Below are 26053 nucleotides of genomic sequence, written 5' to 3' on the forward strand. Positions count from 1 at the left end.
CTCACTGTCCTTCTTGTCTTTCTCTCTTAATTTAGTGTGTCAGTGTATATGTCTGTCTGGATGGGTGTCCTGAGTTTCTATGTATTATATGAATATATGAACATGAAATTTAGTATTTTTCAGGTGTCATGATGTGTATCATACAGAAGCAGTCATAATTATAAACAAATAATAACAATTAAGCATTTCTGTCATCAGATCTGGCAGTATGGTGAGTGGGTGGATGTTGTCATTGACGACCGGTTGCCTGTGAGGGATGGAAAGCTGCTGTTTGTGCACTCAGCAGAGGGCTCAGAGTTCTGGAGTGCCCTACTGGAGAAGGCCTATGCCAAGTAAGGATCTTTATGACATCACAATCACTCTGTGTTCTGTTTTAATAGTGAATGGCTGGACAAAGCATAAGCCTTTATGACATCACAATTACTTTGTGTTCTATTCTAATGAAAAAGGGTAGAATATATTTTGGAGGGTCTGAACAAACATTGAGTGGGCGTATGTTTGGTCCTTCCCACATAGACTCAATCATGAAGAACACCCAGGCCAATTGAGAGTCATTATGACAGGCCAATTATGATGTGTTCTATCCTAATTGTTAAGCTACTGCCTTTATGATATCATTAATTACAGTGCATGAAAATGCACTGTACTGTTCTTCCTAGGCAAAAACTTATTTTTCTTATTATTATTATTCCGCTTACCAATTTTTCCATACGTAATTTCTCTTGAACAGTTTAACTTAGAAACTTCATTCAAACTTTGTAACGTAGGTCTTCAAACGTATCAGGTTGCTATGTCTTTTCAACTTTTATACTTTTTAAACTATTAAAGAAAAACGTTTTAAAAATCCCCATAGACTTAACATTGCCGATTGTGACATCATAATACGGCCATTAAGCAATTAGAATCTATATATGCCAGGTGTTAGGTCTTAAAGCCTAATGCTTTAAGCATACAATCTGGGTCAATTAAGACTACACATCCTATTCAACTGTTTCCTCTGCCCAAAACTGTTTCAAAATAAAAGTCCTCACTACAATAATCCACTGTTAAACAATTTAACCCATTAAACTACTGAACTTTTTACATTCAACTTTTAAAGGGTCTACTTTTAAACAATCATTAAACTACCTATCTATTAAACTAGCTGTCTATCAACAACTTTTAAACTATACATTCAACTTTTAAACGGTCTACTTTTAAACTACCATTAAACTAGCTGTCTATCAACAATATTTAAACTATCTACATTCAACGGTCTACTTTTAAACTATCAACTTTTATTAAGCTATGCAACCACCATGTCTATCCTAGCATCACCGTAGTAACCATCTCTGTATTATCTGTTTTAACTATACATGATATTTTACATCACAACTTTTGCATTTTCATGCACTGGTAATTCCTTGGAATTGCATTTCTAGTTACATGGTGTTTTTTTTCTAATGGAGTAAGCTTATAACATTATTTTGGTCTGATTTAATGGTGGAGGCCTATGCCATAAAATCCCCCCAAAAAATAAGAATTATGGACACATGTGTCATTGTTCTATGTACAAAACACAGGCCTATTCCCAATAATAAACAAAAAAAAATATTCTAGTCTCTTAGTGTTCACACAGTGATGACTCTCAGGCATGTGGACGACGGCGTCACAAACAAAGTGCTTCAGTTGTTCCGAGGCCAGATGTGGTTTTGATGATTTACATAATTTATCATGTGTGCGGCTTATGACATTGTCGTGTTATCATGGGGTCTCGAGCCAGATTCTCCAGTTCCTGAATCTTACTGTAGAAAGAGGATGTTTTGAGTATTGTGTAAGTTCATGGTCTGGTGAACACTGCTGTGGGTGAGAGGCTGTGTGTGTGTGTGTGTGGGGGGTCAGTAAGGCGTGAGTTCATCCTTTGTTCTGGGGTGATAGGAGTGGGCGTTATAGGAATGGTAGCTCCAAACTCCAGATGATGGGGCTGGAGGCTGGGCTGGAAGGAATGTGGAGGCTGGAGAATGAGATCACAATGTCCTGGAGAAAATGAGCTATCAATCACAAAATAATCACATACACATATTTAAAATGAGCTAATCAATCACAAAATAATAACATAAGCCTATTTAAAATGAGCTAATCAATCACAAAATAATCACATAAGCAAATTTTATTAAAAAAAAATCAACACATAATAGCCAAAAACGATCACAAAATGCATTTCATATTTTAATAATGCCATATTATCCACACAGAAACATACACAGACACACACTAATTGTTTCATTGTGCTAATAGGATGTTATTGTTGGCTGAATAGTTGTTAATCAGGCCTTGACCCTTGACCTCTCTGCTTCATGTGTGTGGCTTTTGACAGCCAGGAAACTCATTATCCGGGAAGAGAATTTCCACTGAAGTCACCGTCTCTATGATGTCGGTTGATTGTATTTAAGTATATATACTTTTTGATCCTGTGAGGGAAATTTTTGAAAAATTTGATGGCTTTGCATGTGTATAAGGAATTATTAATACTAATTATTATATAATAATTATGAATAATAATTATTAATATTAATTATTAATACAATTAAATAAATCAAATCAAACTACAGTAAGCTATTAATCAAATGTCTATCAACCAAAGAACTTTCCACCCTGAACATGGGCAAAATGCCCCCATTGACATCAATATGTTTTATATAGAGTTACCACAGTGCCACCTGTGGTTGTATAGAGTACCCTGTGGTAGCTCTATACAAAACATATTGATCTCAATGGTGCATTTTGCCTACGTTCAGGGTGGAAAATAAAAAAGAAAGATTTGCATAAGACAAGTAAAATTGGTGTTTTTTAAAAAGAAGGGATAATGGAAAATAAAGAAAAATATATAAAAAAAATCTTTGCATATTCCCACAAGGTGTTTGGGTGCTCTGAAAATGAGATCCAAAATGATTTTTCAGACTTGTAAGGTCTGCTGTTCAGACCCTGAAGGAATTTATTTTCTGTTCATTGTTTTTTGTTTTGTCATTGTTGTGAGAGTGTTTCTACTTATCTCAGTAAGGAAAATAAATCAAGAGTCTATGTTGAGTACAAATATGTCTTCTGAAGGCCTAAACAGAGCCCAGCCAAAAACTCCAATACATTTTTTATCAACTTTTGAGGGACAGCTATGACCATGAAGGATCATCCAGACCAAACGTGACGATTTTGCTACATATTATTCCTATTTATGTACCAGCATGCAAAATGTGAGCCTCCTACATGGTTTAGTTCTTGCGCTGTGGGCTTGTGAACTTTGACAAAAAAAAGAGGCCCCCTCCCCCTGTAAAACTGGCTGTATCTTGGAAAGTATTGATCTTACATAAGAGTAATTTTACAGCGTGTCTCCTGGGTAACATAGGTACACCTGGTATTTTTTTCAGAATTTTTGAGACCTAAGTGTGTGGGCCCTGGTTGAATTGACGTGGAATGACCCATTGGCAACACTGGCCACATTAATTTGAGCCCAAATTATAACATCATCACAAATGACTTCCCTGCCTCAATCCTCTATGTTACTTGCAGATTTACTGTCTAATATTATGACCACTAGAACTATAGTTAATCTTAGCTAGTTTAGGCTGTTAAACATGGGAAATGAAGCTAACTTTAGCTAATCTCTCCAGAAAGACACTCATGCAGAGAAACGTGTTCACTATCTTTCAGTGCTTCTTTAAGATTTGATTTGATTTGATTTCCGCTAATAAATTATTTTCATTAATGTTACCTAACGTTACAGTAACGTTAGCAGCTACATGAATAATGTTTCACTATGGCTAGCTAGCTTTTGCTAGGCAAAGAGTTGAGCAACGTTAATTAGCCTAGCTTCTAACTTTACCTAAAGTTAACCCATGACTATTCAGCAATTGACATTATTTTACATTCATATCATTTTGGGTTCTTCAAGAAAATGTGAATTGGTTATAACGTGTTACAATTGTAAAAAGTTACAATTCCCATCCTAACAGCTAAGTTAACATTACAAATGATGACCTTAAACAATAACGTTAACAACAATCCTTAATAATGTTAGTAACCAAGGGCGTAGGTTTGGTCTCAGCTTTGGTGGGGACACATCCTCAACTCCTGTTGTCACAATACCAACATTAGTGTTTCAATACCAATACTAAGTGAAGAATCTCAATTTCGATACTTTTCGATTTTTTAAAACTTGATTTGGTTTGTGTGATTTGTGAGATCATTCACATCAGTGGCAATCATAGAATTTGATTGACCCTCCACACACACAAACACACACACACACACACACACAGACATACATAGAAAGTGATGGTTGTCATCAGTGTTGGGCAAGTTACTTCAAAATCGTATTATGTATTACTCATTACTGTCATTTCAAAGTAATTTGTTACATTATAATATGTATCTGAACTGTAAGGCATTACACTACTATTGTATTACTTTTGAGTTACTTTCACCAAAATATCTATAAATATGAATTTGGAATTCTAAATGCAGTTTATTATGCGCAATGCAGCTCATTGCACTTCTAATGGAGGGCGATGTGGTATAACATAATGACTGAGCTAGGCTTAAGGCTAACAACAGTAGAATGCAATAGGCACAGTGATGGCTCATGATGCAATACAAGGAACAATCATAGCCAGAATTTTGTTAAAAGCAGGCCAAAGGTGAAAGTCTGGTCAATTGTGATAGAAATGCTGTAACTTTAGGCTTACTCATTAAAATTAACAGAGAGCCCACTACCTGTATATTGCAACCCAAAACTTAGACATGTCAAGATTTCTGAAACATGTAATACTGTATGTATTTCAAATACAAAATAGTATTTTGTCATTTTTATTTTATTGGGTTGAAGGAAATGGCTCTGTATTTTGTATCAAAATACTTTATTGGTGTGTATCTTTGTATTTTAAAAATACTGCAAAATACTATATGTGAAAAACACAAAAAAAAAGTAGATACTACACACAGGTGTAATGAATAATTGGTAATTAGGCAACAATGGTTAATGTTTATTGCAATCAGCTAATGTGAGAACAGCTGTGTTCAACGACATTCACAGCTTTTCAGTGACGGCCTTTGCTGAAGCATCAGCTCTGGTCTGAAGTATAAGTATAAGTATAAATACTCTTTTGATCCCGTGAGGGAAATTTGGTCTCTGCATTTATCCCAATCTGTGAATTAGTGAAACACACTCAGCACACAGTGAACACACAGTGAGGTACCCACTAATCACGGCGCAGTGAGCTGCCTGCAACAACAGCGGCGCTCAGGGAGCAGTGAGGGGTTAGGTGCCTTGCTCAAGGGCACTTCAGCCGTGCCTACTGATCGGGGTTTGAACCGGCAACCCGCCAGTCACAAGTCCGAAGCGCTAACCAGTAGGCCACGGCTGCCCTGAAGCACTGGTGTGAAGTCGTACGCAAGTAAAGATGAGCAAGGTTACCTGTGTAAGTTCACATAAGGACACCGACAAAGGCAACAATGTCCTTTTGTATCCAAGCCAATTAACAGAAAAAATGTCAGAAATCTCCATGAACCACAATGACATCAATAGATGGTAAGGTGTTGAGTGTGTTTGAATTCCCTTCCTTGTAGCATCCTTTTCTGCATTGCACAGTGGGGAGAAGTTCATCTTTTTAATTCAATAACAATTCTATTTCCTTATTAGCTGCATACTTGAGGTTGGAGATATTAAGGCAAGTCAAGTTTCTCACATACTGGAAGTTCAAGATATACAGCCTTATGATTTTCTTATTCAGTTCTACACTGGACTTGAATTACGAAATTCGGTACAGATACACAATTATGATTTTGGCCTATTGATTATAATGTGGTTAATTGTAAGTATAAGTATATTTTAATCTCTGCATTTAAGAAAATATAATCTCTGCATTTATCCCAATCCATGAATTAGTGAAACACTCTGCACACAGTGAGGTGAAGCACACACTAATCCCGGCGCAGTGAGCTGCCTGCAACAACAGCAGCGCTCGGGTAGCAATGAGGGGTCGGGGTTCGAAACGGCAACCCTCCGGTTACAAGTCCGAAACGCTAACCAGTAGGCCACGGCTGCCGAATTGAAAGCTCTGTCAGTCGTTTTGGATAAGCATCAGCTAGATGTAAAATTATGGAATTACTAAATGGAAATGGAAATTCTTGAATTATTCTTAATTCTAAACACACTACATGAACTTGCATACGGTATATCCAAAATGGCATGACAGGGGCCAAATTGTATTGTTTTTTACTGTATAGTTTATAGGCTCAATGTTTGGGATAAAAAAAAAAGCTTTTTGCAGTGCTTTCATACTTCCTTGAAAAAAGTATTTTAAGTATTTTCTAAATACAAAAAATACAGTATTTTATTTTAATACATTAAAAATGAGGGTAGGCCTATTAGGTATTTTATTTTTGAAATACATTCTGATGTATTTTTGCCCATCCCTGCCTGTTCCCAGCATTAGCACAACACTTTTATGATGGTTAGCATGTCACCTGTGACGATATATGCTAGGCCTAAGTGACTGACCTATATGGGTGCGTTTGGAGATGCCTGATGAAATCAGGCGTTGTTGCCACACACCTTGCATGTAGCTGTTAAACTTATTTCCTCTGTGCACAAAGTTATTGTAACCGAAAGTAATGATGAAAGGCACTCTCGGGAGGACTTCTTGTCGCCATGGTCAATGCATTTTTTATCTGTGAGTGTAAAGCACATGCGTTACGTTGCACATTATGGCAAAGGGGCCATGCCGCTCGTTATATCGTTTTCCAAAGTATACTGTATGTTGCAATAAAATAGAAATACATGAATACATTTAGATTAAAAAAAGCAATAATTGCATGAAATACAGCTTGTTCAGGAGTCTCAAAGCGTCCGAGTCTGAAGTCTTTTGAGTGGAGTCGCAAGTCATGTCTGAAGTCATTGTTTTTGCGACCTCATTGTTTTAGGCTAGTGAAAAATAGTTTTCGCAAGTGCAAGGATATGTTGATTCAATTAATCATGTTTGCTATGTCATTAGATAAAATAAATGTTCAAAAAAACTAAGAAGTCAAAGAAAAGCTTTATGGGATGAGATCATAGAAGAAATATCTGGTGTTTTTTTTTTATTTCTATGGAAATGCACTTAGTTTATCTTTTATTTCTTTGCATTGTGCAGGCTACATTCACAAATACACTGCAAGATTGGCAGCCTAGTGGCTTCTTTTCTCTGCTATAGCCTATGCGACTCTCCGTATGGCACACCCATATTCAGCATGACTCTTAACTTTGGTTGAAAGATTGCAGAAGCTAGGTTTAGCTGTGACAATATCCTGGGTAATCCTAACAGCTAATGTTATTTTACACAGTAGGCTAAAATCTGAATTTGAAAGCCTGGTTACTAGTCGCCAGTTTGTATGGCTAGTTTGCCTACTTAGACTGTGCATAATGAAAAAGCTTTGTATGTCCCCTTTCTTCTTCTTGGGTGGCATAGCTGATCTACAAACCACAAAAAGGGGCAAACATGTACATGCTGAAGGGCAAAGGGAATATCATAATGCAGATAACCCTGACGTTTCTTGTTTTGTCGTGCTGGCTGTCGGAATGATCAGCAGTACAAATAAGTTCGCTAAAATATTGGTGGGGACAATTTTGTCATCTTAAAATTTTGATTAGAACTAGTCCTTAGCGTCCCACCCTAAATCTACGCCCATGTTAGTAACATTACAATATAATTAGACTATGTTAATTATAGGCCTATGAAATTATGTTGACATGGATGTGATAGACATGAATTTACTTACTTGAAACAGGGAAGGAGATGGAGAAAATGTTGACACGTCTGTCCCTCGGTGTCAGTCATTCAAAAGATGGTGGAATCAGAGATTTTTTTTGAGATTTTTATGGAGACCTAACGGTCGAGCCTCGATTTTGTGTAACCCAATGCATTGGGTTTCTATTTCTAACCCAACGCTGGGTCAAATCTACCCAAAACATCATCCAGATGCCTTCACCCAGCATTTGGGTCACCGAAACAACCCAGCAGTTTTTAGAGTGTGTGTGTTTGTGTGTGTGTGTGTCAAAATCACATGGAGGTCTGATTTGAATGACAGTTGGCTGAACCAATGAGACAACATCATTAACATTACAATTAATGTTAATGTAATGCTAGAACTATACAAATTCATACTTCATACTCTGTGTGTGTGTGTGTGTGTGTGTGTGTGTGTGTGTGCCCTGTAGAGTAAACGGCTGCTATGAGGTGTTGTCTGGAGGCTCTCCCACTGAGGGCTTTGAGGACTTCACCGGGGGCATCGCTGAGCGCTTCAAACTCAACTCCCCACAGCCCAACCTCTACAGCATCATCCAGAAAGCCCTAGACAGAGGATCACTGCTGGGCTGTTCCATCAACGTGAGCACCCACAGCACCGACAAACACAGGACAGCTGGCACAGAACCGGCCCTGATATAGTACTGAATCGGTCCTGATATGTTACAGAATTAGTCCTGATATGGACCTGATATAGTACTGAAGTGGTCCTGATATGGTACTGATATAGTACTGATACAGTTCTGATATGGTTCTGATATGGCCCTGACTTGGTCCTGATATGGTACTAAATTGGTCCTGAATTGGTTCTGATGCTGAATTGGTTCTGATGTAGTTCTGACGTGGTTCTGATATAGATCTGATATGGTACTAACATGATCCGCAATGATCAAACATAGCCCGAATACAGATGTGGCCCTTATATTGTTTTGGAGATTGATAGTAAGTAAAGTAAGGAATTCCATTTTTTTCGACTTGAAAATGAGACCTACACAATTCGTATAGATCAGATGAGTTTTTTTATGGGGGGGGGGTCTGTGAGTGAGAGGTAGACTATATGTGTATATACTGACAATGACGACGGGTTTTGTGCTTCACATCTTTCCGAATATCCTGTAGTGTAGGCCTATTCCATTTATTTCATTGAAAGTGAAAGTAGACGGGACGTGTTGATCAGCTGTGTTCTGAATAATGCTTGTTTCAAGTTCAGTGTGTGTGGCGAACTAGTTTCTCAGCAGAAATGAAACTGTACAGGTCAACAAATTGATTTAAATACATTGTGTATAAAGTTTTTTTTTTTTTTTCTCGTTTTTGGCTTTGCATCCCTGTCAGGATTTTCCGATAATGAATCTTGTGATGCTGATATTTAAATTTCTGCGCATGTAAGCTGTGCTTGAAGTTAACTGTGACAGACTAGCTTAACCTTACAGGTTTTCATAGTTTTAACCTCAAAGCCTGTCTAACTTAGGTCTAGTACATTATTTAGTTTACCTTGTCATTTACGTGTTTGTCCAGCCTCCGTGACCCTTGCACCCCTTGTCTAAAACATATTTCAGGATGCCATCTCACCATGAGAACACGTAACGTTATAGTGACGGAGCTAAGAGATCAAAGCTTTGGCATAGGCCTACTTAGTAAACGTCTTGCACATAATATGGAGCTGAACATTTAGTGGAAATAGCCTACTGTAGCATTGTGCTGCTGAAAGATAAACAGTAGCCTATGCTATTTACAAAGACAAATAGAAACCGACTGTATTGCTCCCAAATTATGAGAATTTGAGCTGCAATTTGCCTTGCCTCTCGACTTCACCTGTCAACCAAGGGCGTCAGTTTGTTTTTAGAAGTGGTGGGGACAATAACCATAAGCTTGAGTGTGTTTTGAAAAGTGCGGGGTAGGCTACCCTTATGTAAGCTATTCATCCATTCAACGCTGCATTACAATATGCTCAACAGTAGTGTTAAGCGCGGGTAAGATTTTTACCATCCGCACCCACCCGACCGTCAGGAGAGTCAATCTGCACCCACTCGACCCTCAATATGCACTGATTAACTACCGAACTCCGACCCGACCGACAAAAAAAAAAAACAATGAGGCGTCTTTTGCTGCAACTTGTGTCTGAAAACGAGGTGAAAAATTTTGCAGGCCTGCTGATCTGTTCACATGATGCGGGGAATTTTGGGAGGCAGCATCAGCTATTAATGTGGACGTGCAACAGGGGCGTGCCTAGGCGTAGGGCCTTATTATCGCGTGGGCCTTCAGAAGCAGCAGGTGTGTGATTTCCAAAACCATGGCGGAGAACCGACTGCACTTTGGTTAGCTTGCATTTGCTTTGCTGTTGCTTAGAATGTTAGATTCTTGCGATAGATGTCTTCAGACAATAAAAAGTAATTTGGAATTGAAGAGTAGAGTTGCCCCCCGCGCTGGCGTGATTCCCCTTTGAAAATCAGAGGTTCACAGGCTACTGTGGCCTTGGTCAGTGGCCAGCCCCAATCCTGTAGCCTACGCACTGTGCGTACAATTCATTCATGAAACCATTCAATAATAAAAATAGCTTGTGTACTGTCTTAATTAAAACATGCTTCACACATAAATGATAGCCTAGGGCAAAGATAATTGACATCTCAACATAAGGATAGGCCTACATTAGAAGATGATGGTTGGTTTAAACTTTGTCACCTGACGTGATAAGCAGTTCTGGCTTTAAAAACATAGCGTTCCATTCAGTCATAAATCATTCAAACGTAGGCTAGTGCTGCGTCATGAAAAGAACAGTAGGCCTAAGCACTGTATCAGTTATGCCGTAGGCAGTGAGATTATTAGGCATTGCATCCTGTCACTCTGTTTGGAACATCGCGCAGTTCGGGTTGATAAGATTCAGTTAATGCGAGTATGGGTGCGTCTCAAAGTTTGGGACAATCAAACAGCAGAGTAGGCAAAGCAAATCCTACTTGTTAGGTTACCAATAGCTGTCTTTTCTCTAGCCCTAGGCCTATTCGGAAATCGCCGACATAAGCTCATTGGTTTCTTTTTTTTTTTCTTTCTTGTTGGCGTGTTGGGTAGTGAAGCGATGCATTTAAATCAATGTACATCAGAGCCGATATGGCCAGACCTGATCTGCTGCTCTGTAAAGGTATTTCTGTCCCACCCAAATTTGCTGAACTACTTGCGGAGTAGCCTATTCATCACAGACATCTCATGTATCACACGAACAAGCTTTTTCTCAGCTTTTAAACAATGTTGGTGGTTAGTTGTTGTGGTAAACGGTTCGCGAGAAAAGTAGCCTAACTTTAATTTAATCATAGCCTATTTTCTGCACCCGTCTCCCTACCCATTCATCTTGGCTTCGCGAACTTTCCCTCAACACATGACAAACCATATATCAGAATAAACAGCAGACCTTACCGAACACAAAGGTGTAATTTTAATTAAAGTTTAAAGCACTCCCCTGTACAGTTAGCCATTCCAGAGTAGGCCTAATCCGGTTTTAAGTTTGCAGCAATGTCTATATGCATGTCTCCAACTTTGGGGTTCACAATGTGTTTAAATTGTTCAATAGGCCTACATGATTTTAGAACAGGCCAAATACAAAATAAATGTTACAAATATCGCCTAGATAGCCTATCTGTAAACATTACAATCAGAGGATATAGGCCTACATATAGCACTCTAAAAAACATTGGGTTAAAAACAACCCAATTTCAACCCATCCACTGGGTAAATAGTGGTCGAGCCCAGCACTGAGTTATATTAGCCCCGAAAATTGGGTTGTTCGGTCAACCCAATGAGTTGGGTTGATAGTCTAACCCAAACATTGGGTTATCGTAACAAAACTGTTAGGTTAAACCTACATAATTGTTGGGTAGGCTCTCTTATACAACCCAGGATTTATATTATTTTCACTGTCATTTCTGGGTTATGCTGACCTAATTTATGGGTTATTCTAAGTATCTTATTTTTCTCCTTAATCCAATCACTATTAATTGATAATAATTCAAATAAATGTTTGCAAATCATTAATGTTACAATATAATGTTTTATAATCCATCCAATGGGCAACATTTATTTATTTGGCAGTTTATTTTTTGAACAGATAGCTAGAAAAAGCTTGTGATACTTCCATGAAGGCAGGCAGATTCCACCGTCCGTTTTGGGGATCACCCCTGTGAATCAAAGGGACAAAAAAGAGTGCATTAATCACTGTTATTTACAGAACTTTATATCAAGATTTTCATGAACCATTATCATTGAATGATGTTGACAAACATTAAAAATCCACCAAAATATTAGCGCAACACACTCGGAAACCATGACCACCTATGGAGTTATAATAACTTGTAGCTTCTAGTTCTAGATGCTAACGTTACCGGGTAACGTTATCTAAATGACTGTCTGATACTACAACCAGAGGCCGTCTTCTCTGCTACAACCAAAAACACCCAGTAACGTTAAGTTACATGGCTATAATATGAAGCTACCCTGAATGAATTAATAAGATGTTGTTTGCCATTATTATTACCGTACGGGTGGCTTGTGAAGAGACTAACATTACTTCAACGGTGTTGGCTAATATTAGCTGACAAACGTTAGCTGCAACCATAGTCTAGGCTACAACCACCACGAAGCATATTTAATTAGCATTGATGCTAGCTATATGGTCTGCTAATGTTAACCAGCTTGGTATGCTCATTTTAGTTCGTTGTAAAAGTTCGTTTTGTTTCTGTCAGCAGTTCATACCCAGTGAACAAAGAACTGTGTTTTTATGAGTCTGTCTTTGTGTATATTTAACATGAACAGTAATTGTAAGTTAATGTTAGCTAACGTTAGTTAGCATGAATGACACAATTGTTAACCTGTTTGAGGCTGAATGAAATTGGCAGGCAGAATATCCATTCATATCATGAAGGGTAGCTTCTACATCTCTGGGTGGACTTTTAAAATCCGTCTGGATAAAACATTTTTAAAACAGTTAAAGATACATACCTTACGAAATCGCCTGATTTCCATTGCATGCTGACAACTGGTGGACTGGACGGTTGGAAGAATAACGATGTTTTTTCAAACTCTCAAATAACTATGCAGCTGTGTTAAAGTCACCCAGGTGCTGGGTAGTGTACTCCACGTCAGGTGGGAGAGAGGAGGGGCGCTGTCCTAAACAATCAACCCAACAAGCTGGGTTACAGAAAATAACCCAACATGAGTAAAAACAACCCCACAAAATGCCCTGACAGCCTCAACCCAGCGTTTGGGTTGAGAAAATAACCCAGTATTTTTTAGAGTGAGGGCAGACAGACGCTCATGAGTTCACGCTTTGTTTTATCGCTGGATTGTGGGATAGCCTACTATGGCAACCGATTGCATTCCGAGCTACAGTCAACTCTAGCAGGCATTACATGACTGGAGGGTCGGGTGGGTGCGGATGTTAAAAAATTCTTAACCGCAACAACACTCGATCCACACATATCTAGGCAGGTGTGCATGCTGTGAGGATGTCAGTGTGTGCGCCTATCGCATGGTTTAGACTCGATGATTTCAGTATGTGGGGATTTTTTCGCTCGCAATTGGTTTGCACATTTTTAGAAGTGGTGGGGACAAAATTCAAATGATAAATAGTGGTGGGGACATATCCCACCCGTCCCCCCCCGTAATCTACGCGTATGCTGTCAACACTAACGTTAACGCATCCCTTGAACTTGAACCACTTCCTGTCAGATCGCGACATATGCTGTCAATCAGAAAGAGTCCAGCCTCTATGACGGTTTCTCCAATCATCATACAGAAGCTCGGCGTCCAGGCCATCCCACTGTCCCATTCACTCCCAGAGACGCCGGGCTTCCCTGGAAATGACGATTTTGTGGCGCTTGTCCAATAAACGTGTAGCTTTTCTGCACTGAGATCAGCCCACTCGTGCCATTGAAAGTCCAGTGAAGCCGAGCGTCTATGGGTTTTTTGCATGTTTTTTTGATGGATCGTGTCGTCACAGCAATGTATTACGGGTGCGAAATCACGATAAATGACCGACAAAACCTTATTGCTGAACAAACTAGCCATAAAAGGCCCTTTCACACTGGCAAAATCGCCGCGATTTTATGTACCAGAATCGCGGAACGACTGTCCCTTTCACATAGTGTCTCGCCAAATTTACTACCAAGACCCCTAGACATTTTGCCGAGTTTTTTCGTTCCGCCACCAGTGTGAATGGGTCAAGGCGGAAAGGGGAATCTGAGCGGGCATTTCAATGCTATGTCCAGCCCACCACAGGAGATTGCAAATAAATCTAACTGATCAAAAGCAGCAATCGCAGAGACAGCACATTATGTCAATCTATAAATTCACAAAGTCTCCAGTCATTCAATGCCTGCTAGAGTTGACTGTAGCTTGGAATGCAATCAGTTGCCATAATAGGCCATCTTAAAATCCAGCGATAAAACAAAGCATGAACTCATGAGCGTCTGTCTGCCCTATATGTATATCCTCTGATTGTAGGCTAATGCTTATCTAGGCATCTAGGGAAAGTTCGCGAAGTATTCCACCAAGATGAATGGGTAGGGAGACGGGCAAAAAAAAATATGATTAAATTAAAGTTACTTTTCTCGCGAACCGTTTACCTCAACAACTAACCACTAACATCGTTTAAAGGCTGAAAAAGCTCTTTCGTGTGATACATGTGATGTCTGTGATGAATAGGCTACTTCGCAAGTAGGCCTAGTTGAGCAAATTTGGGTGGGACAGAAATACCTTTACAGAGCAGCAGTTCTGGCCATATCGGCTCTGGCTCACATTACAGCTTTAAATGCATTATCGCTTCACTACCCAACACGCGAACAAGAAAGAAAAGAAAAAAGAAACCAATGTGCTTATGTCGCGATTTCCGATAGGCCCAGAGAAAAGACAGCTATGGTAACCTAACAATTAGGATTTGCTTTGGCTACACTGCTGTTTGGTTGTCCCAAACTTTGTTTGTTGAGATGTCCATTCTCTTTGCCCTAGGCTATGATTTGTGCGTGAAGCATGTTTCAATTAAGACAGTAGCCTACACAAGCTATTTGTATTGTTGTAATATTGAACGAATTCATGAATAAATTGTACGCACAGTAGCCTACATTGTACGGCCAAGGCAAGGGGCAACTCTTCTCTTCAATTTCCCTTCCAAATTACGTTTTATTGTCTGAAGACATCTATCGCAAGAATTTAACATTCTAACAGCTACAGCAAAGCAAATGCAAGCTAACCAAAGTGCAGTCGGTTCTCCCGCCATGGTTTTTGAAATCACACACCTGCTGTAGGCCTATCTAAAAGCCCACGTAGGCTACATATGGCCTACGACTATCACTCTACACGCCCCCTGTTGCACGTCACAATTTAATTTACTATAGCTGATCCTACCTCCTGGCTCCCCAAAATGCCGCATCATGTGAACAGATCAGCAGGCCCGCAAATTTTCACCTCGCTTTCAGACACAAAAAGACGGCAAAAAGACGTCCCCTCTTCCCGCAAATTTAGCGTGATCTCTGTGTGAAAAGGCCTAAAGATGAACATGTTTTCAGCACGTTCTCGTTGGAATAGTAGGCTAGAAGCTAATGTAATAGTTTTATTTGATGCGATTTTCCGTGATATTTTAGAGGAGGCTGAGCTTCCATTGTAGTCTTAGAGCAATCGCCTCTGCCTATAGTAAATAATGTACTCAATGTTGGTTTAAGTTGTAAACAAAACATGTTATAAATGCATGGTTCTGTGTCACTGTTGGCAAAATTATCATGATGGCCTAAATATTTCAGCCATATTTGGTTTAATCTTGCGTAGGCCTAGGCTACTTTGCTCTATTCTAAATTAGTTTTATAATAGGCTGTATTGTAATAAGTTATAATGTTTGAATTATATGTATCTCAATGCATTAATACTTCCCATAAAAGTCATCAGATGTCATAATTTAAAGGGTTATTTTTCAAAATTTTTCTTCCGGGGGGGACCCCCCTAGTATTTGCCTCAATTATATTTTCTTTAAGGGCCTTTTCTAGTGCCACCCTTGCATAGGATTTGGCCTATTTTATGAAGTGTAGGTGATAGGTAAATATATATACGGTTGGCAACACTATAATACACTAAAGTATATCTAACCAACCAAACACCCCTGTTTACAAAGAGAGAGAAAAGGGATAGAGAGAGAGATGGACAGACCGACAGAGAGAGAATAAGAAACGGATACAGACTCAGAGAGAAGGGTTAACCGGATGGTAGATTTGACAGATGAGTTGGATGCCCTAATGATGAACTACACTAAATGCAGGACATGGAAAGAGAAGAAAAGTAAGGAGAGGAAATGACAAACACACACACACACACACACACACACACACACACACACACATAGAGACACACACACACACACACACACACACACACACAGAGACACACACAAACAACACACACACACACACACACACACACACACACACACACATACACACATAGACACACACACACACACACACACACACACACACACAGACCTGAGAATGGTGGTGACATGTCAACCTAATCGAAGTGTCTTCATAGGCTAATAAAGAAATAGGAATGTTAGTGACATCCATACTCCAAAAAAGACTCAGTTTCCCATCAATCATTTGGTGACTAGTCTTTTCTGTGCTTAGACCACTGGCAATGAAGCTCGTGAATCAGTGACATCACAGCAACTGGTGAAAGCACACGCCTACTCGATAACAGGAGCAGAGGAGGTATGTGTGTGTGTGTTCCCTCTGTACACTGTGTGTGTGGGTGTATGTGTGTGTGTGTGTGTGTGTACATGTGTGGGTGTGCGTGTGTTTGTCTATGCGCACAGTATGTGTTTGAGTGTGTGTGTGTGTGTGTTGATGAGTGTCTGAGTGCATATCTGTGCTTCTGGTGTTTGATTAGAGGCAGAGTAAACATAGTAGTGTTTTCCTTCCCTCCATTGTGAGGTTCAGACACTCGTCTTGCTTCACCCTCTCTCACTTTCAACTGGTGAAAAGCAGGATATGTCTAAAAATGGAAAAACAAATGTGTGTGTGTGTGTGTGTGTGTGTGTGCGCGTGTGTGTGTGTGTGCATACTGTACATTGTATTGTATACGTTGTTTTCAGCATGCTATGCCTCGCTATGCTATATATCATGTGTGCTTTGAAAAGGTTTGGTGAGCATTTATATTTTATGTGGGAACACTCATTTGTGTTTGTGTGTGTGCGTGTGTGTGTGTGTGTGTGTGTAGGTTAAATGCTCTGGTGAGATCATAAGACTGATTCGTGTGAGGAACCCCTGGGGCAAGATTGAGTGGAAAGGCCCCTGGAGTGACAGGTAGGAAACCCTGTATAGTTGTGTGACACACAAAAAGAGGATGAGTCCTTTTCAGTCCTTATTCCCTGACAGTATGGTTGTTTGTGTTTCCTGCATGCGTGTGTTTGTGTGTGTGTGTGTGTGTGTGTGTGTGTGTGTACATGTGTGTGTACATTTGTGTGTGTGTGTGTGTGTGTACATGTGTGTTCCTCAGTTCCTCAGAGTGGCAGCTCATAAGTGATGCAGACAGAGAGAGACTCAGACACAAAGCCGAAGACGGAGAGTTTTGGTATGCGATTCCTCTTTCAGGCAATAATGAATCAGCTCAAGTGTAGAGGAAGGGTCATGTGTGATTTGTGACAGACATCATGTGATACATTGATTCATCCCCAGCAATTCAAGTTCATCTAATGATGACTGTAGCTTTCCTTTGCACCTTTGCACATGTGTGCTTTTGGCTGACGTATGTGTGTGTTTGTTTGTTCGCGGTGTGTGTTTGTATGTGTTTTGTGTATGTGTATTCCTAACTTTCTATATCTCGCATAATGCGTGTGTTTGTTTTTTTCTTTCCATCTCTTATGTTGGTGTGTGTATGTGTGTGTGTTTGTGTCTGTGTATGTGTGCATGTGTGTTTGTGTATGTGTGCGTGTGTGTGTGTGTGTGTGTATGTGTGTGTGTGTGTGTGTGTATGTGTATGTGTGTGTGTGTGTGTGTGTATGTGTGCGTGTGTGTGCCTGCTCAGGATGGCCTTCTCAGACTTCCTAGAGCAGTTCTCGGTGGCGGAGGTGTGTAACCTGACTCCAGACACACTGACAGGGGACCAGCTTAAGAAGTGGTCCCTCAACGCCTTCGACGGCAACTGGAGGAGGGGATCCACTGCGGGAGGGTGCAGGAAATTCCCCAGTGAGCCTCACCTTTCACCTCTCTGACCTTTTAACAACTAACTACAGTCCCACCACACCTTAACAAAGCCATACGGCACCATCTGACCCTGTTGTGACCTTAATCTGACCCTGATTTAACCTGGATCTGACCCTGAAAAGACCCTGTTCTAAGTTCAGTTTTGTCTGATATATAAACTGAATCTCATATCCTCATATCTGGATGTTAGTCCTTTATGCGTTAGTGAGCTGGACTATGGAACATAACTCCATTTGATCTCTGTCAAAATGATACCCATGTTGATATTCTGTGCATGTTTTTATTGTCATGTTAATCCTTTATGCACTGGACACCTGTAAAGAATACACTTCATCATTTGATCTGTGACACCATGACATCCATTTTTTTTTTTTTTTTTTTTAAATATAGTATATTTTTTGGGGCTTTTTATGCCTTTAATGTGATAGGACAGTTGAGAATGACAGGAAGTGAGTGGGAGAGAGAGTCGGGGTGGAATCCGGAAAGGACCACAGGTCGGGAATCGAACCCGGGTCGCCGGCGTACGGTGCAGGTGCCCCAGCCAGTTGCGCCACGGCTGGGGCCATGTCCATGTTGTTAACGTTGTGCATGTTGTTAACGGCGTGGTTCTGTTCTCAGAGACGTTCTGGATGAACCCTCAGTTTGTGATCCGGCTGGAGGAGGAGGACGATGACGGAGAGAAGGGTTGCAGCTTCCTGGTGGGACTCATGCAGAAGAACCGAAAGAACTGGCTTAGGATGGGCCATGGCCAGGACATGCACACCATCGGCTTCACCATCTATGAGGTGAGTTAGAGCTGACCCACCTGAAACATGTTGAACACACACAGACACACACATAGTCACAGACACACACACAGAGACTGAGACACACACACACACACACACACACACACACACTGCAGTAAGACTGAGGAACTGAGTCACACACACTCTGCTCCCTTGTGCCTGTGCATGGAAGGAGCAAAGTGTAAGGAATTTTGGATTTCCTAAGGAGGGATATCAAAAAGCTATAACTCTTCTTATCTTACTCACAGGACAAGCTCAGATAAACAGTTTATCGTTTCCCCACATAGTTCCTGAATCTGCAAAGACGCAACTCCTATTAGGCTCCAGTTCACACACACACACACACACACACACACACACACACACACACACACATGGTCCAAAAGCAAACAGATGTCTCTTTGTCCTAGTAGTTGTGGTGGATGTACTGAATGCTTCTTCTGTGGAAACTTCTCTGAACTGTTTTTCTCTCTCTCTCTCTCTCTCTCTCTCTCTCTCTCTCTCTCTCCCTGACTGAACTGTTCCTGTGTTCTCTTTCTCTCCCCAGGTTCCTGAACAGGTTTGTGAGATACAGAGTTTTTCATCTGAGCCTGACAACCAAGGAGAATGATACAAGAACCTACAGCAGTGTTTCTCAAACTATGGGCCACGGACCGGCACCGACTTGGACACTGCTAGTCCTCGGGGCCGCGGAGCGAAATTATCTCCGGTGCTTCGTCTGATAATTTGCTGCGCAAATTGCAAGGAACCGTGGACTGACAGAAAAAGAAAACGAGCGTTTCTACAATCAGGAGGAAATATTTACTAATTTGGTGTCATCAAACGTAGAGGCATACAATCAAGTGATGGTGTGAGCGTTTCAATGCGGAGTCACAGCATTTAAAAAAATCATCCATAGAAATGCCATATTGGCACTACAAACTAACATGGGGTTAGTTTGTAATGCCAATATGGCAGTTGTTTACACATATCCCAGCCCTCTGCGACAAAACGTTGTGTAGGTGAGACCCATGACCCCAAAGTCTGCCATGACCGGTTTCTCAAATAAGTTTGAGAAAGGCTGACCTACAGTACAGCACCCTGGTGGTAATTAGTGTGATGTGTCTTAAAGGAGAAGGATACAGCACCCTGGTGGTAATTAGTGTGACAAACAAAGCAAAACAAATTCAAGTTTACATGATCTTGTCTAACACCATAACTATGAGATATAATATTTGTATTATATTGTATCATATCAAACAAAATTATTTTTGCCAACTCACTTGGCGTAATAAACCAGATTATTATAATATAATATAATATAATATAATATAATATAATATAATATAATATAATATAATATAAATGATTTAGAAATATATTATACCTTAACATATTATATTATATTCCATTATATCCTGTCCTGTCCTTAGTTTACTGGCCAGAGGAATGTCCACCTGGAGAAGACGTTTTTCCTCCGGCATGCCCAGAAGGCGCGCTCCGAGACCTTCATCGACCTGCGGGAGGTGGTCACGCGCTTCTGCATGCCGCCCGGCGAGTACCTCATCATTCCGTCCACGTACAAGCCCAGCAAGGACGGAGACTTCTTTGTGCGCGTCTTCTCCGAGAAGCACGCCGACTTACAGTAAGTGCATTTATTAATGTCGGATTTTGTGTTGTGTTGTTAACCGCACCCTTAAAACACAATCAGTGTAATGCATGCTATGTGATGCATAATGCAGAATTTTAATGAATGGATGTGTTTATGTCCCTGTGTTCCAGGGAGCTGGACGACCCTATAGAGTTTAAAGTGGAAGAGGTAAACAAACAGCCCATTGTATTTCAGTTATATAAAGTATACATCATCTCCTGTTAAAGTCAAAGTCAGCTTTATTGTCAATTTCTTCACATGTTCCAGACATACAAAGAGATCGAAATTACGTTTCTCACTATCCCACGGTGAAGACAAGACATATTTGACCAATTTTAAGTCCCAACAAACATAACATTCAGTAAACAAAAAGTAAGTAAATAAGTAAATAAGAGGGCACATATAATAATGAAAAAATAAGAGCAGCAAAATTTTGTCCAAATTGTGCATAGACAGTCAATAAAATACTAGTGCAAATACTGTAAAATACTATAAAATACTGTTTGACCTAAGTAATAAAGAAAGTGGCATAGTGGTGCAAGTTATGTAAGAGCAGCAGAAGTGTTGTGTTTTCAGGACAACAACACCAAGTTGTAAAGTGTACAAGTGTGCAAGTGTTCAAGTGTGCAGGTGGAGTAGTGCAGGCGGCCATTGTGGGTCCAATGTCCAGGATGTTATGTAGCTGAGGGTGGAGGGGGGGAGGGAGGGAGAGAGTTCAGCATCCTTACAGCTTGGTGTATGAAGCTGTTGGTGAGTCTGGTAGTGGGGGAGCCAGGCTTCTGTACCTCTTCCCAGAGGGCAGTAGATCAAACAGATTGTGAGCGGGGGTGACTTGCATCACTCACAATTTTGGTCGCCTTGGGGGTGTGAGGTGGGTGGTGTAAATGTCCTTCAGGGAGGGGAGTGAAGCACCAATGATCCTTCCAGCTGTGTTCACTATGCGCTGCAGGGCTTTCCTGTTGTATTCAGTGCAGCTTCCCCCCTACACAGCGATACAGCTGGAGAGGATGCTCTCAATGGTGCCTCGGTAGAATGTGGTCATGATGGCTGGTGGAGCACTTGCTCGCCCTGAGTTTTCGCAGGGAAGTACAGGGCGCTGAGCTCTCTTCGCCAGTGATGCAGTGTTGGTGGTCCAGGAGAGGTCTTCACTGATGTGCACCCCCAGGAATTTGGTGCTGCTCGCTCTCTCCACCACAGCACCGTCGATGGTCAGTGGCAGGTGTTGGGTGTGACCTCTCCGAAGTCAACAACAATCTCTTTGGTCTTGCTGGCGTTCAGCAGGAGGTTGTTGTCCCTGCACCACGTGGTCAGATGGTCGACCTCCAACCTGTATTGAGTCTCGTCGCCCTTGGTGATGAGACCCACCAGAGTTGTGTTAAGCATCATCTCCTGTGAAGTATTGTCTTATATGAGGTATTGTCGTATGTGAGATATTGGGCCCTATTTTAGCGATCTAAAACACATGGTCACTAGCGAAGAGCTTAATTAAATTTAGTGGGTTGTCCAGTCCACATTGAGAGCGGTTTTGTTATCAAACGTTATCAAACATTGGGCGGATGGTGCAACAAGGCGTTCCTATGTTTCTTAATCAGTCATGGGTGTGTTTTGGGTGTATATTATTTAAACCAATGAGAGTGGCATCTGTCATTCCCTTTAACAGCCAATTTAACTCGCCAATGATTTCTGACCAGGTTTCTCTTGGTCAGTGGTGTAATTTTTGGTATACATATATTTGGTATACATTTTGGATCGTACGCCAGAGCACACCTTCTGCCACACCCCTGGGTGCAAAGCTTAATAAAATTACAGTGCATGGCGAAAAATCGGAGAGAAAGATAGGAATAAACTATGCACGGGAGGGAGGGGGAGGAAGTAGTGAGCTAACTCTCTGTTTTGTTTGAAATTCAACAGAAGTGACGTTACTCATCATCGCTTACAGCACCTTTAAGTGACGCATTGTTTAATATTAGGTATTGTCTCATATGAAGTATTGTCTCATGTGAGGTATTGTCTTATGTGAAATGTTGTCTTATATGAGATCTTGTCTTATGTGAAGTATTAAAGATAATAATCAGATAATCAATAATCTTATTGCCCTCACTCTCTGGGAGGAGGGAAGAGGGTTTTTAAGCAGTCCAGTCGGCTGACTCACATAATTTGAAAATCACATTTTGAGTTACTTCAAATGTACACAGCAGAGGCTCATCATATCTGGTACATGATCATTTGTCTCCGTCTCAGAATGCTGCAGTTTGGTTTGACTTTGGTTCATATTGTGTTCATATGTGTATTAATATTGTGCTCTTTTCTTGATGTGTTCATATTTGTAAAGTCAAAAGAGTACATCGCACACTGGAGGGTGTATTTTGCTGACTTTATTTGGCGTGAACAACGCGTTTCGCAAGTTGCTTCATCAGGTTCACGTTCACAGTCAATCTGACACCCGCAGGTGAAATAGGTGGTAACATCATCACATGACTATACCAGACCCAGTGAGAGTACTCTACTTTTCAATAGTTATATTGCACACCATCAGCACCTGGAGCAAGAAGAGCTGTGCACAGGGATTTTGACCTTTGATGGTGTTCGTATTTGTATTAATATTGTTCTCTTGTTGTTGTGTTTCTGTATTAAAATTGTGCTTTTGTCGTTGTGTTTTTGTATTAATAATGTGCTCTTGTTGTTGTGTTTTTGTAAGGAGGAGGAGATCTCAGAGGACGAAGTGGACGGCACGTTCAAAACGCTCTTTGGGAAGCTGGCGGGAGAGGTGAGTGAAGAAAGAGAGGGAGGGGAGAGGTGTGTGTGTGTGTGTGTGTGTGTGGACACCAATAATTGATCCCAGTCACAAGCAATCATTAGCATAGGCTACAAACACCAGGGCTAGAGTTCCTATTGTATTCACACTATCATGGGCCATGTAACTACCGTCCAAGAGAAAGCCAAAGAGACACTGCAACTCTATGTTAACAGATTTTTTAAAAGAAAACCAGACAGAAACTACCATACAACAGAGGAATCCAGTAAACAGTGTGGTCCTGTGGCTTGGTCCTGTGGCTCTAACCTTTGAGCTGAGCGCATGGCTAGGGCTTAAGTTCCAGATTTAGCCTTGTTTAAACCTAGCGCTAGGCAAAGAACACTTCCCTAGGCAAAGAAAGTGTTCTAAGTTTCGGCCCACAAACAAACAAACAAACAAACAAAATAATACAAACATACACACACCAACAAACAAACATAAACACGATCATGCACATCCCCAACCCCAACATACACACACACATACACAAACACACACAAACACACACAAACAAGCATAAACACCCACACCCACACCCAACCTCAACATACACATATGCACACACACACACACACACACACACACACACACACCCTTACACCACCCTTAACAGTGGAGTGCATACCTGTCAACTCTCCCGTTTTTTCCGGGTTTCTCACATATTTTAACTTTTTTCCCACTGTCTTCCTATTTTAATATTTTCCCATAAAATATCTAGTATTATAATAAACTCATAACACTAGCCCATCAGACCTGTCACCTGTCTCTGTACTGTTGTACTGTTGCTACCCCCTTGCCCTTCCAGTGAAACAGATGTTTTCAAAGCATCATTTTGCTTGCTTGAAGGCGACTTTTGAGTGATGTTAGCTAATTTAAGATAACAGCGTGGTTGTCGTGAGATCACAATTCATTGGCGCCTGTATAGTGTACAGCCGTACGCACTGTGCGTACCGGCCTACCATCAGGCTACTCAGCTAGAAGTAGAGAAAGAATTTCCCCTGTTTGTATTCACTCCAAGTTGGCCTCCCATAACACAACTCTGCACTGAAGTCCATTGGGGCAGCCGTGGCCTACTGGTTAGCGCTTCGGACTTGTAACCGGAGGGTTGCCGATTCGAACCCCGACCAGTAGGCACGGCTGAAGTGCCCTTGAGCAAGGCATCTAACTGCACTGTAGTCCATAAACTGCCTGACAGGCTATTTATATTTTTCTCTAAAATAACCAAATGCATTTGTTCAACTTTATGAAGCAGAATTACACACTAGGCTACTTGGAATGCACACATTATGTAGGCTGTTTGTTAGGCATGAATACTTTACAAAGTACTTTGTTGGCTACATTATTAGCTGGCCAATGCAACTTGCAATTACGAAACGGACGGATACAGCAACCCTTTCAAAGGTGGACAAATGTTGACATTGTCCCGTATTTTGAATGAGAAACCCGGGAAATCTCCCTTATTTTCAATCCTCAATGTTGACAGCTATCGGTGGAGTGCCATGCCCTTGTGTGCAATTGCACATGCACGAACACGCACACATGAACATGAACACAAACACATGCTCCCTTACACCACCCTTGTAACAGTGGAGTGCCGTGATGCCCTTGTGTGCCATAGTAGAGGGCCCACGGCGTTGACCTTTTTACCTGTGAGTGTTTTGTGTCCAAAAGTCCTCAGGATGCCAACTTCCTGTGTTTACCTAGCAGCTAAACACCCACTTCCTGTTGCCCAGCAGGCGAGACTCTTGAACTAGATGGGGATGTTTTGGGAAGAGAGTGCTAGTTCCAGGAAATCACTAAATGCCATTGCTGAGCATGTTCTTTACGAGATCATGTCCCTATACGCTTTTGAGTAGATCACCGGTTCTTTATTTCAGCTGAGAGTTTGGATTGTCTGTGCTGTGTAGAATGTGCCTTTTGGGACTTATGACTTTCTCTTCTCTGTCTTTGAAGGACTCTGAGATATCAGCCTTTGAACTGAAGAATATTCTCAACAAAGTCGTGTCCAAACGTAAGCTCTGTTTCCTCCTGCTCTTCTCAGGCTGCAGACACACGGTAACACCTGCCATTGGCTAACTGTAACCTCCTTCACTCGATCACACTGTTGTGTGGTTTAACCATATGGCAAGCATGACACAATCAGATTTGTTATTTAAATACATATAGTTTTTACAACAAAGTCAAAAATATTTTTCAAATATAAGTGAAATATATTTAGTTAACACATATTGTAAATTCAAGACCAAATTTACCAAGTAAATGTCAACATAAGCATACACTAAGACACATACCTAACCTCCATTGTATTAAGCTTTGTGCAAATACTTTAATTGTCATTAATTCGATTGCTATGACAATGATCACATACATTCCATGTTGTAAGGATCAGTTCAAGGCTAATAACTAAGGGATCATATATAGTCCGCTGGTCTTGACAGGGTGAACAGGACCCCCATGTATAGCAGAAGGGTCTTGGGTCTTGCTTCATCCTGAGAGGATTCATTTTCCGATACTGACCGAAAGACTACACATTATCTGATTATTATACGGCTACTGACCGAAAGACTACACATTATCTGATTATTATACGGCTACTGACCGAAAGACTGCACATTATCTGATTATTATACGGCTACTGACCGAAAGACTGCACATTATCTGATTATTATACGGCTACTGACCGATGGACTACACATTATCTGATTATTATACGGCTACTGACCGAAAGACTACACATTATCTGATTATTATACGGCTACTGACCGAAAGACTACACATTATCTGATTATTATATGGCT

The 26053-nt window shown here is 40.7% G+C and overlaps 1 protein-coding gene across 4 annotated transcripts in view; it reads left to right on the top strand.

Annotated features, from left to right (window-relative positions):
• Nucleotides 1-26053, top strand: part of LOC125297541 (calpain-2 catalytic subunit-like) — a 35423-nt gene that overhangs the window by 4400 nt on the left and 4970 nt on the right. For all 4 annotated transcript variants that reach the window (XR_007194072.1, XM_048247946.1, XM_048247947.1 and 1 more), the window contains 12 exons: nt 199-332; nt 8228-8396; nt 16466-16549; nt 17058-17143; nt 17337-17411; nt 17865-18025; nt 18662-18828; nt 19379-19390; nt 20244-20455; nt 20593-20629; nt 23160-23228; nt 25209-25266. Coding sequence is in view for 3 of the 4 variants with exons in the window: in XM_048247946.1 (XP_048103903.1) it covers nt 199-332; nt 8228-8396; nt 16466-16549; nt 17058-17143; nt 17337-17411; nt 17865-18025; nt 18662-18828; nt 19379-19390; nt 20244-20455; nt 20593-20629; nt 23160-23228; nt 25209-25266 (1264 nt within the window). In the remaining variant the exon portion in view is untranslated. The remainder of the gene's footprint in view (nt 1-198; nt 333-8227; nt 8397-16465; nt 16550-17057; nt 17144-17336; nt 17412-17864; nt 18026-18661; nt 18829-19378; nt 19391-20243; nt 20456-20592; nt 20630-23159; nt 23229-25208; nt 25267-26053) is intronic.

Source organism: Alosa alosa, chromosome 7, assembly GCF_017589495.1.
Source record: "Alosa alosa isolate M-15738 ecotype Scorff River chromosome 7, AALO_Geno_1.1, whole genome shotgun sequence".
NCBI classification, from domain to species: domain Eukaryota; kingdom Metazoa; phylum Chordata; class Actinopteri; order Clupeiformes; family Clupeidae; genus Alosa; species Alosa alosa.